Below are 18588 nucleotides of genomic sequence, written 5' to 3'. Positions count from 1 at the left end.
AGGTAAATAATACTTTTTTATATAAATATAAATTGGTGAAGAGGATTGCAGGAGAGTGTTCTGAAGATGAGTTTTTGGAAAATGAAAAATGTATGTGAAAAAAAAGTTGTAAATATATATATAAATTACCTCTAAATCCCACAGCATAATCACAAAACTTTTAGTGGAGCAACCACTGTAGCTACAAACAAAACAGAGTTAAATGGTTCCAGTCTGCCGTGAAGTGTTCATCCATGTATGCAAGAGTCAACCTACATTTTTAGATATTATACATTCCTAATTTTGTCAGAAAGTTGTTAATTGCAAGTTAAAGTGTACTGTTAGATAGCTAGCGAACGTTACCTTGCTGGCTCGCTAGCTAAAAGTTACGTGCATGATCTGTGTAACAATATTATTAGAATCAGAAATCCATTTGCATTCTTAGTTATAGCCTAATGGTAGCTAGGTAACATTGAACCTGGTTGGTTAGCTTTAGCTACCTGGAGATTCATACTACAGCTATGACAATATTTTTATTAATGGGTAGAAGTATGAGTTGGGACTATGCCGGTTCATTGTTTAAATGGCTAGCTACATGTCTAAACAAAGCACTTCCCCAGATGATTACATGCCCCATCAAGTTAGACATGTGTGTCTGGGGGTGATTTAGGGCCATCTATTGTATTTCAAGAACATGTGCACATGTCTAGACAATAGTGACGCATCCGCCAAACCGGTCATGCTGGAGGATGTTGCAGGCAGCAGAACGTTCTCCACGACGTCTCCAGACTCTGTCACGTCTGTCACATGTGCTCAGTGTGAACCTGCTTTCATCTGTGATGAGCACAGGGCGCCAGTGGCGAATTTGCCAATCTTGGTGTTCTCTGGCAAATGCCAAACGTCCTGCACGGTGTTGGGCTGTAAGCACAACCCCCACCTGTGGACATCGGGCCCTCATACCACCCTCATGGAGTCTGTTTCTGACCGTTTGAGCAGACACATGCACATTTGTGGCCTGCTGGAGGTCATTTTGCAGAGGTCTGGCAGTGCTCCTCCTGCTCCTCCTTGCACAAAGGCGGAGGTAGCGGTCCTGCTTCTGGGTTGTTGCCCTCCTACGGCCTCCTCCACGCCTCCATGCTCTGGACACTACGCTGACAGACACAGCAAACCTTCTTGCCACAGCTCGCATTGATGTGCCATCCTGGATGAGCTGCACTACCTGAGCCACTTGTGTGGGTTGTAGACTCCGTCTCATGCTACCACTAGAGTGAAAGCACCGCCAGCATTCAAAAGTGCCCAAAACATCAGCCAGGAAGCATAGGAACTGAGAAGTGGTCTGTGGTCCCCACCTGCAGAACCACTCCTTTATTGGGGGTGTCTTGCTAATTGCCTATAATTTCCACCTGTTGTCTATTCCATTTGCACAACAGCATGTGAAATTTATTGTCAATCAGTGTTGCTTCCTAAGTGGACAATTTGATTTCACAGAAGTGTGATTGACTTGGCGTTACAGTGTGTTTTTTAAGTGTTCCCTTTATTTTTTTGAGCAGTGTATTATTAACCCTTTTATTAGCAGGACGATATATATTGGTCATATTGTTCATGGCTCCTGAGTTGCGCACAATGGGATTGCCTTGCATTTCTCCATCTGTATCCACTGAAAGAGAGCAACTCACAAAAGACTGACCTAGCCCATGGGGAAGCGAGGAGGAGTAAGGGGGGTGGGGGGTGGACCCCCTCCTTGCCACACTGGCAACACTTTATGGGGCATTGCACTAATAATGGCACTGACAAGGGAAACGTTCCCGCTGTTCTGTTCTTAGTGCCAGTCTGCACATTCAAACTAAAACAATGTAACTAATAATGGTATCTTTATGCTTTCATTAATAAAATAATGATAAAAATACTCTTTCAACATGCCGATGTTTATTTAGTTATGGATCCATAACGAATTACTATGGGAATAAATATCACTCAATTACAGAAATATTCACCAATGTAATTATTGAAGGAGTCTTTTTTTCGATATACTGTAGGCGACATGAGTCTCACTAGTGTTGAGTAATGTTCTGTTAAAAGTGGCACAGGTCTTATTTATTTAAAGAGCATATTAAAGTTAGAACCAATAGGATTTGAAGCAATAGCCTACAACTATTTTAGCACCGTTTCACACTGCTCTGAGACAGGCATGGGGACTGGTCTTTATAAATCAATGAGATGTTTATTTTCACTGAATCTCTGTTTGGGTATTGGTTAGACTGGAATTAGAAAACGAGGGTGTAGAAACGTAATGCTCTTTTTTTGTAATGCTCCTTTATTTAACTAGGCAAGTCAGTTAAGAGGCTACCCTGGGGCTTCTCAAAGACGCCCTCTGGTGGTCAAACTAGCACTAACAAACATTAATGGTACTTTGCAACTTTCAAAGGAGGAACTACTGTAGATGTGTTAGTTATAGCATTTCAATTTTAGACAAGTGTGTCAGGTAAGTGTCATTAATAATTCTAAAACATTTTTACAATCTGGACCCTTTGTTTTTGTTATTGCTACTGTGCATTTAACAATTTCACTGTACTGTTTACATCTTCTGTATCCTGTGCATGTGACAAATCAACTTTTCATTTTATTTAAAAAAAAAACGCGTGTTTACCAGAGACGGGGCAATGTGAAGAACAAAATGACCTGCACCAAAGTCAGATTGGGATATACAGTACCAGTCAAAAGTTTGGACACACTTACTCATTCAATGGTTTTTCTTACATTTTTACTCTCTTCTACATCAAAACTATGACATAACAGTAACCAAAAAAGTGTTAAACAAATTTAAATATATATTTTAAATTCTTCAAAGTAGCCACCCTTTGCCTTGATGACAGCTTTGCACCCTCTTGGCACTCTCTCAACCAGCTTCACCTGGAATGCTTTTCCAACACAGTTTCCACATATGCTGAGCACTTGGCTGCTTTTCCTTCGCTCTGCGGTCCAACTCATCCCAAACCATCTCAATTGGGTTGAGGTCTGGTGATTGTGGAGGCCAGGTCATCTGATGCAGCACTCCATCACTCCCCATCTTGGTCAAATAGCCCTTATACAGCCTGGAGGTGTGTTGAGTCATTGTCCTGTTGAAAAACAAATAAGATTGAGACTAAGTGCAAACCAGATGGGATGGCGTATCACTGCAGAATGCTGTGGCAGCCATGCTGGTTAAGTGTGCCTTGAATTCTAAATAAATCACTGACAGTGTCACCAGCAAAGCACCCCCACCAGCAAAGCACCCCGGTGGGAACAACACATGTGGAGATCATCCGTTCACCTACTCTGCGTCTCACAAAGACAGGGTGGTTGGAACCAAACATCTCCAATTTGGACTCTTCAGACCAATGACAGATTTCCACCCTTCTAATGTCTGTTGCTCGTGTTTCTTGGCCCAAGCAAGTCTCTTCTTCTGATTGGTGTCCTTTGGTTGTGGTTTCTTTGCAAGAATTTGACCATGAAGGCCTATTTCACACAGTCTTCTCTGAACAGGTGATGTTGAGATGTGTCTGTTACTTGAACACTGTGAATAATTTATTTGGACTGCAATTTCTGAGGCTGGTAACACTAATGAACTTATCCTCTGCAGCAAAGGTAACTCTGGGTCTTCCTTTCCTGTGGCAGACCTCATGAGAGCCAGTTTCATCATAGCGCTTGATGGTTTTTCCGACTGCACTTGAAGAAACTTTAAAAGTTCTTGATATTTTCCAGGTTGACTGACCTTCATGTCTTAAAGTAATGATGGACTGTCGTTCCTCTTTGCTTATTTAAGCTGTTCTTTTCATAATATGGACTTGGTATTTTACCAAATAGGTATTTCTTATGTATACCACCCCTAACTTGTCACAACAAAACTGATTGGCTCAAACGCATTAAGGACAGATATTACACAAATTAAATTTGAACAAGGCACACCTGTTAATTGAAATGCATTCCATGTGACTACCTCATGAAGCTGGTTGAGAGAATGCCAAGTGTGTGCAAAGCTGTCATCAAGGCAAATGGTGGCTACTTTGAAGAATCTCAAATACAAAATATATTTGATTTGTTTAACAATTTTTGTTTACTACATAATTCCAGGTGTTCTTTAATAGTTTGATGTCTTCACTATTGGTCAATTGAGAAGGAATGAGAAGGAAAATTATCTATAGCAGTGGTGATTTTAGCATGTCAATCTAGGTGGGGCAAAGAACCATTTTTCATTTTTTTAATACATGCCTAGTGAAGCCACTACACAACTCTAAATAATACATTATATGCACTATAACAGTGATAAACAGGGCCCACAAACATTTAGGGTTTACAGTGCCTTGCGAAAGTATTCGGCCCCCTTGAACTTTGCGACCTTTTGCCACATTTCAGGCTTCAAACATAAAGATATAAAACTGTATTTTTTTGTGAAGAATCAACAACAAGTGGGACACAATCATGAAGTGGAACAACATTTATTGGATATTTCAAACTTTTTTAACAAATCAAAAACTGAAAAATTGTGCGTGCAAAATTATTCAGCCCCCTTAAGTTAATACTTTGTAGCGCCACCTTTTGCTGCGATTACAGCTGTAAGTCGCTTGGGGTATGTCTCTATCAGTTTTGCACATCGAGAGACTGACATTTTTTCCCATTCCTCCTTGCAAAACAGCTCGAGCTCAGTGAGGTTGGATGGAGAGCATTTGTGAACAGCAGTTTTCAGTTCTTTCCACAGATTCTCGATTGGAATCAGGTCTGGACTTTGACTTGGCCATTCTAACACCTGGATATGTTTATTTTTGAACCATTCCATTGTAGATTTTGCTTTATGTTTTGGATCATTGTCTTGTTGGAAGACATATCTCCGTCCCAGTCTCAGGTCTTTTGCAGACTCCATCAGGTTTTCTTCCAGAATGGTCCTGTATTTGGCTCCATCCATCTTCCTATCAATTTTAACCATCTTCCCTGTCCCTGCTGAAGAAAAGCAGGCCCAAACCATGATGCTGCCACCACCATGTTTGACAGTGGGGATGGTGTGTTCAGCTGTGTTGCTTTTATGCCAAACATAACATTTTGCATTGTTGCCAAAAAGTTCAATTTTGGTTTCATCTGACCAGAGCACCTTCTTCCACATGTTTGGTGTGTCTCCCAGGTGGCTTGTGGCAAACTTTAAACAACACTTTTTATGGATATCTTTAAGAAATGGCTTTCTTCTTGCCACTCTTCCATAAAGGCCAGATTTGTGCAATATACGACTGATTGTTGTTCTATGGACAGAGTCTCCCACCTCAGCTGTAGATCTCTGCAGTTCATCCAGAGTGATCATGGGCCTCTTGGCTGCATCTCTGATCAGTCTTCTCCTTGTATGAGCTGAAAGTTTAGAGGGACGGCCAGGTCTTGGTAGATTTGCAGTGGTCTGATACTCCTTCCATTTCAATATTATCGCTGCACAGTGCTCCTTGGGATGTTTAAAGCTTGGGAAATCTTTTTGTATCCAAATCCGGCTTTAAACTTCTTCACAACAGTATCTCGGACCTGCCTGGTGTGTTCCTTGTTCTTCATGATGCTCTCTGCGCTTTTAACGGACCTCTGAGACTATCACAGTGCAGGTGCATTTATACGGAGACTTGATTACACACAGGTGGATTGTATTTATCATCATTAGTCATTTAGGTCAACATTGGATCATTCAGAGATCCTCACTGAACTTCTGGAGAGAGTTTGCTGCACTGAAAGTAAAGGGGCTGAATAATTTTGCACGCCCAATTTTTCAGTTTTTGATTTGTTAAAAAAGTTTGAAATATCCAATAAATGTCATTCCACTTCATGATTGTGTCCCACTTGTTGTTGATTCTTCACAAAAAAATACAGTTTTATATCTTTATGTTTGAAGCCTGAAATGTGGCAAAAGGTCGCAAAGTTCAAGGGGGCCGAATACTTTCGCAAGGCACTGTACATAAAGCCATGGTTTCTACTCTTTGTGGATTTATGTAACTGGATAAGAACCACCTTCTCATTCAATAATAGTGAAAGTCGACATGAGTTTTGACATTTGAACTACCGATTAAATCGGAATGGCCGACTAATTATGGCCGATTTCAAGTTTTCATAACAATCGGAAATCGGTATTTTGGGGCGCCGATTTTGTCTATTTTTTTTTTGTTTTTGTGTGTGTAAATTACACCTTTATTTAATCTTTATTTAAATAGGCAAGTCAGTTAAGAACACATTCTTTTTTCAATGACGGCCTAGGAATGAGGCAGAATGACAGATTTTTACCTTGTCAGCTTGGGGGATCCAATCTTGCAACCTTACAGTTAACTTGTTGAGGATAGGGGGCAGTATTTTCACTTTGGATGAATTGCGTGCCCATAGTGAACTGCATCCTACTCTGTCCTAGATTGCTAATATATGCACATTATTATCACTATTGGATAGAAAACACTCTGAAGTTTATAAAACTGTTTGAATTATGTCTGTGAGTATAACAGAACTCATAGGGCAGGCAATCTTCCAAAATAGAAGTGACATTCTGAATGTGGGTAAAATTTGACATCATCGGCCCTTCCTTTCCAAACAAGATATGGGTCTGGTAGCACTTCCTACGCCTTGCACTAGATGTTCTCATTCAGTAGAATGTGGAATGGAGCTTCTGGTGTGAACTTTGACCGAATGGGAGGGGAAATAGTCACGGTCTTGGCAGAATGCAATTTCCCTGTGGCGCATTTCTCTGTGGGTGCCACCGTCGTTCCATTTGGCTGCAGTTGAAAACGTATGCTCCGGTTGGAACGTTATTGGATATGAAAATAACATCCTGAAGATTGATTCTCTACTTAGTTTGACCAGTTTATTCGACCTGGAATATATATTTTTGACGTTTTCGTGCGAGTTGTCCTGCACCAGCGTCAGCTTTTGGGCACGTGAGCTGAAAGTGCTAGCAAATGCAGCTAATTGGACACTAGTATTTTATTTTATTTTTTATTTCACCTTTATTTAACCAGGTAGGCTAGTTGAGAACAAGTTCTCATTTACAACTGCGACCTGGCCAAGATAAAGCATAGCAGTGTGAACATACAACACAGAGTTACACATGGAGTAAACAATTAACAAGTCAATAACACAGTAGAAAAAAAGAAAAAAAAGAGAGTCTATATACATTGTGTGCAAAAGGCATGAGGAGGTAGGCGAATAATTAAATTTAGCAGATTAACACTGGAGTGATAAATGATCAGATGGTCATGTACAGGTAGAGATACTGGTGTGCAGAAAAGTAAATAATTATAAACAGTATGGGGATGAGGTAGGTAAATTGGGTGGGCTATTTACCGATAGACTATGTACAGCTGCAGCGATCGGTTAGCTGCTCAGATAGCAGATGTTTGAAGTTGGTGAGGGAGATAAGTCTCCAACTTCAGCGATTTTTGCAATTCGTTCCAGTCACAGGCAGCAGTGAACTATTGGACATTATGGAACAAAACAACGATTTATTGTGGAACTAGGACTCCTTGCACTGCATTCTGATGAAAGATCATCAAAGGTAAGGGAATATTTATGATGTAATTTCGTATTTCTGTTGACTCCAACATGGCGGAGAAATACTTTTACGTCTGAGTGCTGTCTCAGATTATTGCATGGTAGGCTTTTTTCGTAACGTTTTTAAAAAGCTGACACAGCGGTTGCATTAAGAACCAGTGTATCTTTAATTATATGTAGAACATGTATCTTTAGTCAAAGTTTGTGATGAGTATTTCTGTTATCTGGCGTAGCTTTCTATAATTCCTCCGGATCAAGACATTCTCTATGGAAGACATGAACGGTAAAATAACGAAGGAACCCCTTTCAAGTTCAGCCGCAAGTTATTACAGGAAGTATAACGCATCGACTATTTCTCTCTAAACCATATACCTTTGACTATTACGAGCCTGCTCCTGCCTACCACCCCTCAGTCAGACTGCTCTATCAAATATCAAATCATAGACTTAACTATAATAATGGTCTGGGTTTGGGTTTCGTGCAGGCTTAAACCGCCTCTGCGTTTTGATACATGTGTAAATCTCACTAGGAAAAGGTAACGTTTGTCAAAATATTTTCATAAATCCACTCTACAAAAAAAATGATCTTCGCTTATATTTAGCCAATATTGATCAGTTACCTTGTCCTATGGATATCTACACAGTTATAAAATTGGCAAGGTGGTGTAATCCTACACGAAACACAGACCTTATTTTAAGTGAATCTAAAAATATCCTATGGAATAAATGAAGGAAGGAACCGCTTTTCAGATTTTGCTAGGTGACATGGAAATTATGACTCGCACTTTGGTCGTCAATTCTTACCATGTCCATTATTAAAATAGGATTTCCTGCATATAGAAATTACAGTTTTTGTTGTCAACATTCATCACAGGTAACTTAAACTCTATTTGTATTCAAACAGTTGAGAGTATTTGTCTCCTAAGCAGACTCTTCAGTATCATTGTCACTTCAGAGCTGTGTGTGTGTTTTACAGATGGCAGAGAAAAGCAGAGCACCAGTGTGGGACTATTACATGGAATTGGCAAAAATACCACCAACCTGTGGAATCACCATAAGAACACCCATCCAAAAGCCAATAATATGTATTATATTAAGTTAAAATAAAAGTGTTAATTGTTCATTCAGTATTGTTGCTATTGTCATTATTACAAAAATGTGTGTGTGTGTGTGTATATATATATACACACACACACACACACACAGTGGGGAGAACAAGTATTTGATACACTGCCGATTTTGCAGGTTTTCCCACTTACAAAGCATGTAGAGGTCTGTAATTTATCATAGGTACACTTCAACTGTGAGAGACGGAATCGGGAAAAAAAATCCTGAAAATCACATTGTATGATTTTTAAGTAATCCTACTTACAAAGCATGTAGAGGTCTGTAATTTTGATCATAGGTATTATGATCAAAATTACAGACCTCTACATGTTTGTAAGTAGGAAAACCTGCAAAATCGGCAGTGTATCAAATACTTGTTCTCCCCACTGTATACATTTTTTTAAATAAAAAAAAATATATATATATATATATTTTAAAATCGGCCGATTAATTGGTATTGGCTTTTTTGTCCTCCAATAATCGGTATCGGTGTTGGAAAATCATAATCGTCCGACCTCTAATTTGAACCATACACAAACATTATTACATTTATGTTCAGTAAATTCACAATGTTTATGCTTATATATTTAACATTTAGCTCTTAAGTATAAGCAAGTGCAAGCAAATGAGCTGCGATGAGGTAGGCCTATTCGTTCAGCACTTTCAAATTAGACAACGACAGAAATTCATTTCGATATTAATTCAGATAAATTCAGCAAGATGATGAGGCCTTAACTTGACTTTTCTTTAAGTTACCACAAAGAGAGAAAGAGAGAGCGAGAGACCCAGAGTCAGTGGTTAGCCTACCATTTGAAGTATTTTATTAGGCCTATGTGGTCTAAAAAGGAAGGACAATACAATCACGAAGATCCACTTTTATAGACAATATACAGACCCACTGACAGCCGCATTGAGCAAACAAAACAACTCTCGCAATATGAACTGTAATTACATGGGTCTATTTACTGAACTTTTTGTTGAACAAAAATATTTGAATGGGAAGAGACTGTCAAAGGCAAACATAGTTACGAGGAGGGGATATTTTAATATAATGTTGTTTGGTCTGTAACTTAACACCCTCCTTGTCGAGAAAAGCACCAGAGGTAATTATAAACACACAAAGTAAGAAAAACAATGAAATGCATAATTCTAACATTGCCTAAAATTATTAATAAAGATAGATCTATATAAGCAATATAACAATGCAGATGTACAAACTATGGCATATATGACGATAAGAGGTTAAGAGGAAATCCGTAATTTCGATAAAGACATGAGCAAGCTGAGATGGATGTAGCCTATATGCTGCCTATATGTTTAGCACAGCGACATAATTCAGAACATGGGCCGTTCTTACAGTATTCTCCCTGTACACCAAATCCGAACAGTAGTCTAAATTAACGTGGGCACATACAGTGCCTTGCGAAAGTATTCGGCCCCCTTGAACTTTGCGACCTTTTGCCACATTTCAGGCTTCAAACATAAAGATATAAAACTGTATTTTTTTTGTGAAGAATCAACAACAAGTGGGACACAATCATGAAGTGGAACGACATTTATTGGATATTTCAAACTTTTTTAAGTCGCTTGGGGTATGTCTCTATCAGTTTTGCACATCGAGAGACTGAAATGTTTTCCCATTCCTCCTTGCAAAACAGCTCGAGCTCAGTGAGGTTGGATGGAGAGCATTTGTGAACAGCAGTTTTCAGTTCTTTCCACAGATTCTCAATTGGATTCAGGTCTGGACTTTGACTTGGCCATTCTAACACCTGGATATGTTTATTTTTGAACCATTCCATTGTAGATTTTGCTTTATGTTTTGGATCATTGTCTTGTTGGAAGACAAATCTCCGTCCCAGTCTCAGGTCTTTTGCAGACTCCATCAGGTTTTCTTCCAGAATGGTCCTGTATTTGGCTCCATCCATCTTCCCATCAATTTTAACCATCTTCCCTGTCCCTGCTGAAGAAAAGCAGGCCCAAACCATGATGCTGCCACCACCATGTTTGACAGTGGGGATGGTGTGTTCAGCTGTGTTGCTTTTACGCCAAACATAACGTTTTGCATTGTTGCCAAAAAGTTCAATTTTGGTTTCATCTGACCAGAGTACCTTCTTCCACATGTTTGGTGTGTCTCCCAGGTGGCTTGTGGCAAACTTTAAACAACACTTTTTATGGATATTTTTAAGAAATGGCTTTCTTCTTGCCACTCTTCCATAAAGGCCAGATTTGTGCAAAATACGACTGATTGTTGTCCTATGGACAGAGTCTCCCACCTCAGCTGTAGATCTCTGCAGTTCATCCAGAGTGATCATGGGCCTCTTGGCTGCATCTCTGATCAGTCTTCTCCTTGTATGAGCTGAAAGTTTAGAGGGACGGCCAGGTCTTGGTAGATTTGCAGTGGTCTGATACTCCTTCCATTTCAATATTATCGCTTGCACAGTGCTCCTTGGGATGTTTAAAGCTTGGGAAATCTTTTTGTATCCAAATCCGGCTTTAAACTTCTTCACAACAGTATCTCGGACCTGCCTGGTGTGTTCCTTGTTCTTCATGATGCTCTCTGCGCTTTTAACGGACCTCTGAGACTATCACAGTGCAGGTGCATTTATACGGAGACTTGATTACACACAGGTGGATTGTATTTATCATCATTAGTCATTTAGGTCAACATTGGATCATTCAGAGATCCTCACTGAACTTCTGGAGAGAGTTTGCTGCACTGAAAGTAAAGGGGCTGAATAATTTTGCACGCCCAATTTTTCAGTTTTTGATTTGTTAAAAAAGTTTGAAATATCCAATAAATGTCGTTCCACTTCATGATTGTGTCCCACTTGTTGTTGATTCTTCACAAAAAAATACAGTTTTATATCTTTATGTTTGAAGCCTGAAATGTGGCAAAAGGTCGCAAAGTTTAAGGGGGCCGAATATTTTCGCAAGGCACTGTAAGCAGACAATGAAAGCTCTTACAATGGGGGCTGGAAGCCGGCAATGAAAGCTGTTATAATATTCGCTGATTACATTTCTCTAAAACTGGCTATAGGCTAGATGTTTGATGCGTTGGAAAGGCCAACACCAGTAGTCCTTCACCTCTACAAAAACTTTTCACACACACTGTTGTCTGGTAACAAGTAACGCAGCATTTTGACGACCAACCAATTTAAGGGTACATCAAGCATGATCTAAAACAAAGTTTTGGATTGTATGTATGAAGTGTACAGAGAAGCTATAGCTAAGAAGGAGATTATTTTTGCATCTGTACAGGCTGACGAGACCACTGATGTCTCCTGTAAATCACAGATAGTAATAGTGCTCTTTTGTACCCTGTAATCTCCATCACACATGGCCTCAAAAATACAATTGAAAACGCCTGTGTTCAAGGAGTCGGCTGACTCGTCATGGCCCCGCAGTGCTGTCTCACAGTTGCCAGACAATTTAATGCATGCTATAATTTTGGCAAGCACATACCCATTCTCCTCTGTTGGTTGTGAATGTTGATGGCTCGTCTATATATCTAGCTGAGCCACAATGTTTGATCTCCCCAGGAATCCCAGTTTAACGGCGTTGAGAATTATGCATCACATACAAACATGTTTTGAGACCCTTTCAGACAGACTTTTTAAATCCTTAAACCCAGACTTGGACCACACCCCTCTCCACTGAGTAGCAGGCAGGGAAAGCAAAATAGTGATTGTTGTGAGATTCTTGCAGTTAATATATATATATATATATATATATGTATATATATATATATATATATATACATAATAATGCAGTGTGACTCGAGTTTCGCCATCAGCTGGAAGACGATGTCCCTTTTTGGTCAGTGTCAGTAGAGGAAAGAGAGAGTGGAGGGATGCTGAGAGGCGGACCCTCAGTCTGCTGCTCTCGCCCTCCACTGAGACAGACCATCAGATGCAGGCACCATCAGCCCAATAAAATACAAATAAAAACCAAATTATTTAAAATGTATGCCCACTCATCTGCATTTCAGAAGTAATACAACAATGGTTCTATTGCCGGTGTGATCATATATTTTGAAATATTTTTTTTTTGTAAATGGCCCAAACAACAATACAGTGCTTACTTTTAAGTAATGTTTTTTTCTCTTCTTAAGTAATTTTTTAAACATCTGAGCAGTAAATCTCAGCTTGCATTTTGACTCAAAGTGATCTTGACTCAAAAAAGGTTGGTGACCCCTGTTCTAGAGTTTTCCCTGTTAACACTATCAACGTTTCCCTTTACTGTGGCAATTGTGATCAAATCAACACAATATTAGTCATTTTCAATGTAAGATACCGAAACAAAAACTATGCAAGAGATTTTGTTGTATTGCATCTATTGTCAATTGCGTTGACACGCCCGTACTCTACACAGATCAGCGTGGCATAAACCATTAGAGCTGTAGTAGGCCTATATGCAAATAGACCATTGTCATATATGGATCTGTGCCATTTACATTGAACTGGACTGTGTTTACAGCATGAGCTTTTGTGAGTAGATGCACTTGTTTTGAGATCAAAGTAAGAGCTGCATGTAGCCACGTGTGCACATTTTGTTCATATCCTTTGCTAGTTAGTGAGTTATTAGCCCAGTTATAGATCTTTTGTAGTCAGCAATAGGGGAGTGATTGCTTCCTAAAAGAGTACAAAACGTGTATATTTCTAGACGTCTTTGAAAAGAGACAAGTAAAGAGCTTGTTTTTTGTCTTAGAAAGGGGCAATGTTGTAATTTGAGACAGGCTTGAATAAGCTAAGTAGCCAATAGGCAGAGGGTAGTATAATTTGTCTGATTCTCTGTAAAAATAGTATGGGAATAATTATGCATTTTATTTTGTAAAGTGGTTTCTTGCATCAAACAAACACAACATGTTCAGTCACCTCCTTGTCTGAAGGACAAGTGGATAAACAGGTTAATGTCAAGCCAAGCATCTTTTTTTCACCAAAAGTCCCATTGAATGTAGGCTTACATTTTCTGTTTTTTATTATTTCACCTTTATTTAACCAGGTAGGGCAGTTGAGAACAAGTTCTCATTTACAACTGTGACCTGGCCAAGACAAAGCAAAGCAGTGGGACACAAACAACACATACAGTGCCTTGCGAAAGTATTCGGCCCCCTTGAACTTTGCGACCTTTTGCCACATTTCAGGCTTCAAACATAAAGATATAAAACTGTATTTTTTTGTGAAGAATCAACAACAAGTGGGACACAATCATGAAGTGGAACGACGTTTATTGGATATTTCAAACTTTTTTAACAAAGGGGGCTGAATACTTTCGCAAGGCACTGTAGTTAGTTACACATGGAATAAACAAACATACAGTCAAATACCACAATAGAAAAGTCTATATACAGTGTGTGCAAATGAGGTAAGATAAGGGAGGTAAGGCAAATGTGCAAGTAGAGATACGGGGGTGCAAAGGAGCAAGAAAATAAATAACAATATGGAGAAGAGGTAGTTAGATGGGCTTTTTACAGATGGGCTATGTTCAGGTGCAGTGATCTGTGAGCTGCTCGGACAGCTGGTGCTTAAAGTTAGTGAGGGAGATATGAGTCTCCAGCTTCAGTGATTTTTGCAAATCATTCCTGTCATTGGCAGCAGAGAACAGGAAGGAAAGGCAGCCAAAGGAGGAATTGGCTTTGGGGGTGACCAGTGAAATATACCTGCTTGAGCCAGTGCTACGGGTGGGTGCTGCTATGGTGACCAGTGAGCTGAGACAAGGCGGGGCTTTACCTAGCAAAAACTTATAGATGACCTGGAGTCAGTGGGTTTGGCGACGGATATGTAGTGAGGGCCAGCCAACGAGAACATACCGGTCGCAGTGGTGGGTAGTATATGGGGCTTTGGGGATAAAACGCATGGCACTGTGATAGACTGCATTCAATTTGCTGAGTAGAGTGTTGGAGGCTATTTTGTAAACGACATCGCCGAAGTCAAGGATCGGTAGGATAGGACATTGAACACCACACATTAGCTGTTCCTGTAGGCTGAATAATATAACAGCTATTTACATGTTAAAATGTTATAGGATGCATTTTCTCCATTGAAATTGATGGTAGGCCACTCTGGTAGACTGTCATTATAAGCAAATAGCCACAGTAGCCTACTTGGCCACTTAAAACTTTAGCTTAAAGCGGGTACAGCCTCAGTGTTCACAGTAAACGCATGCTGGAAGTTGCACAGAATTTTCACAACATTTCAATTTGCGCTCAGATGACCTGAAATTTGCTCAGTGCTGGAAAAACTTGAGTGAACATTGGTGGCAAAACATATTTATAGTGATTTCTATGGGTCTTCCTCTATTCTGATTGTTTTATACTGTTCAATTCAACCCCACCAAAAAAGTCAGCATTTTCATCCATTTCTAAATTTCTTGCACTCATTTGAGATAATTTCCACACTGTCACGGAGGGTGGCATAATATGGGCAAACAATCGAAGCCTACATTTTGACCAAATGTTGCAAATGCGATTTGACTTGTGATTTAGAGCAAAACACTTTAGATGAACTGTTGGAATCATGGATATAGAATGACCATTAAAATTCTATAGTTTGAATATAATAGCGATTAGCAATAGCAGCTAACAAGATTTAGGCCCAACTTACTAAGAAAAGACAAACTAGCTGTTTGCAGATGTAAGAAACACGAACTAAGCATAATTGTAGAAGTCTAGTGGATGTATATTAAGAAGCAAAGTGAAAACAGCATTAATTTTCATCAACATTGTTTCATCTGCTGCATTTACCATGCAGAAACTGAACGCAAGTGACTCGTGGTAGAGGAACAACAAATTCACTCCTTGAGAGACAGGGGGCGGGGCTAGGTCTGTGTGGAAAACGGAATAGAGAGAGAACAGATATAGATGACTCAAGAAGTGAAGTAAACTATACAAATTGACTTTATACATATCACATTTAACAAACCAAACATTCAAATACCGTTATAGAAGTAAAAACCAAAACCGGTATGTGCAGCAAAACCGTTATATCGTAAAATCCGGTATTCAGCCCAGCATGTACATATTACCTCAATTACCTCGACTAACCTGTATCCCCGCACATTGATTTGGTACTGGTACCCCCTGTACATAGCCGTATTGTTTTTTTATTGTTACTTTAGCTTATTTTGTAAATATTTGCCTAACTCTTATTTTCTTAAAACGGCATCATTGTTGGTTAAGGCCTTGTAAGTAAGCATTTTACAGTAAGGTCTACTACACTTGTTGTATTCAGATGTATGTGACAAATTAAATTGTTTTGATTTGATACATTGAAAGAATACAAACAAAACCTAAGATGGAAGCATTTTGAAAACACTCTAAAAGAGAATGAAGACTTCATTGATGGAAACCCGTTCTGGGAGAAATGGAATGATCTAAATGAAAAAAGTATAAATAAACGGCAACATTTGGATAGATCACTTTGAAAGTCTATGGAATAATACCATCAGAAGACATTACTTTAAACCCCAAATACAAAACCTGGAAAGGCATCATCAGGAATTAAATGCTTAAACACATTACTCCTGAGTTGCAGGAAACCTTATTAAAATTATTCAACCTGGTTTTGAAGAGTGGCTGCTTCCCTGATATTCCCTGATACCACATACAAACATTACACACTAATAAACCAACAAGTACATCAGAAATGCAGAGGAAAAATATTTGCACATTTGTTGATTTTAAGAATGCTTTTGATTCCATATGGAATTATGGATTATATTACAAAACCCTCCAAAGCGGCATTGGGGGTAAAGTATACATCATAAAATGTATTTACTGAAACACATGTAGCATTAAACTGAACAATAATATAAAAACATTTTGCTCAAGGGCGAGGGTTGAGACAAGGGTGCAGTTTAAGTCCAACCCTGCTCAACGTCTACATCAATGAACTAGCAGTGTTGTTGGACCGATCTGCAGCCCCTGGACTCACCCTCAAGGATGAGGAGGTCAGATTCCTGCTCTACACAGGTGACATTGTCCTACTGTCACTAACAGAGCAAGGTCTACAGGAACAACTTAACATTCTTTGAGAATACAGCATCCGTGGGGCAATCAACAATAACTTTCAGAAAACCAAAGTTCTGATTTCCCGAAAAAGGCCAGGAATCAGAGCAGCAGACACTCATTCGAATTTAGTCCCAGGTACAACTAACAGGGACACAAAAAAATCAGTGCCTGTGGTGGATTTGGTCTGGCAGTGAATGCACTAAAAGAAAAACCCTGTGAAGTATTTTAGTCCATAAAATTACAATTCTCTAAAATAAATATTCCTATCCAAATCTTGTGCAAAATATTCAGTAGTGTAATTTGACCAATTCCAGTATATGGAAGCAAGGTTTGGGGTCCAACCTGTAATTACGATTATACTCATTGGTAAAAACCCAATAGAAAATCGACACACAGAATTCTGCAGAATTATCCTAAATATCCAAAAGAGAGTTCCAAATAATCCATGCAGAGTGGAACTTGGATGATTCTCTTTAATTGTAAATATAAAGAAAAGGACACTAACATTTTGAAATTAACAGCCTTACAAATCAAAGCACTGGAAACCCAAGAGCTGAACCCTGAAAAGAGTCCCCTATGTCAGCTGTTAAAAAACCCTATAACCCTATAATTTAAACACACACGGAAATCAATCAAATTGTTACATAAATGAAAACCTATTTGACAAATTGGGAAAATGAAACAAAAACACTGAATAAACTAAATTTGGGCCTCAAAAGAACATACAAATTGGCAGAATATCTCTACTCTCAGAGATACAAAACAGAGACGGATCCTGACCAAATACAGGCTCAGTGACCACAAATTGGCTATAGAAAAAGGGACAGACAAAAACACATGGCTACTCAAAGAGGAGTTTCTATGTGGTCACTGCACGACAGGGGAGGTAGAGACACTTTTTGATCTACTGTGTGAAATATTCCTAAATAAGAGAAGATTTTTTCTAGAAAATATCTCAATCAATTCCCAAATTCTGTGCATTTACTAATGACATAATGCGGGAATTATTCTGGGTGAGGGAGAACCACAAATATTACTGCCAGATATGTATATGGTTGCCATAGTCTGAGGGACATACCATGACCATTAATTCCCTGAAGAGTTACATTGTATATACAGTAATTTACAAGTAATACAGTGTAACTATCATCCATGTACAATTGTATTTCATTGCAATAAAACAAAAATTTGAATTTGAGAGGGGGGATGGGAAGAGAGCTCGAGATGGGAGGGGGGTGACTAGAAAGAGGGAGCAATAGAGTAGGTGTACTGTTGAATGCTCACCGTGACTTTGAATGGGGTAGAGGTGGCCGGCTCCATGGAGGGGCATTTGTCCAGAGCGCTGCCCGGCATGCTGCGCCTGCGACCCACCCTCTCAGGAGGGAGCTCTGGGGAGGGGGAGAGGAATTTGCATTTAAGTCATTGCAACACAATTCAATCAAATTCCAAAAGGTAGACGTTTGCGGTTCTATTATAATCCCGAACAATGTACATATGATCTTCAGAAAGGAGGAACAATCTTAAAATGAAAAAGGGAGACAACCCCTTGGCTCTGGCTTCACCTAAATGATGTGTTTGAGATGCGCTACACATTGCATTCTACATAAACAAACAGGTAATGAGAGAACGGTAGAAGCAGCATTCTCATGGAAAACCGCCATCCCTGACAGACTACGAAATCCATGCTTGTTCTCTCTGTGTCGGTTTCTGTTCTAAGTTGATACACCGAGAGATACGCTTCACTCTTATTTCTGCCTCTGTGGGAAAGATAAGGCTCTAACAAGAAGGCGCACCTCTGAGCGCCCTCATTTATCGCCTCAAACTTTCTCACGGAGGAAGGAGAAAACAGACAATCACTGCATTCAATTACATGAGAATATTCTGAAAGTGTGTAATACTTAACTTCTGGCTTTTAGAACAATTTCGGCTAATAATGGGTTTTGCTAAGCTAGCTACCATAGC

The 18588-nt window shown here is 39.3% G+C and overlaps 1 protein-coding gene across 1 annotated transcript in view; it reads right to left on the bottom strand.

The window, feature by feature from the left end:
* Positions 1-18588, bottom strand: part of dab2ipa (DAB2 interacting protein a) — a 125713-nt gene that overhangs the window by 69473 nt on the left and 37652 nt on the right. Inside the window, exon 5 of the mRNA XM_021605356.3 lies at positions 17911-18014. Within this exon, the coding sequence (XP_021461031.3) occupies positions 17911-18014 (104 nt within the window). The remainder of the gene's footprint in view (positions 1-17910; positions 18015-18588) is intronic.

Source organism: Oncorhynchus mykiss, chromosome 6 (genome assembly GCF_057628025.1).
Source record: "Oncorhynchus mykiss isolate SJ-2025 chromosome 6, ASM5762802v1, whole genome shotgun sequence".
Classification (NCBI taxonomy): Eukaryota; Metazoa; Chordata; class Actinopteri; order Salmoniformes; family Salmonidae; genus Oncorhynchus; species Oncorhynchus mykiss.
The sequence above is the reverse complement of the archived record's forward strand: the minus strand, read 5'-3'. Positions and strand labels throughout refer to the sequence as shown.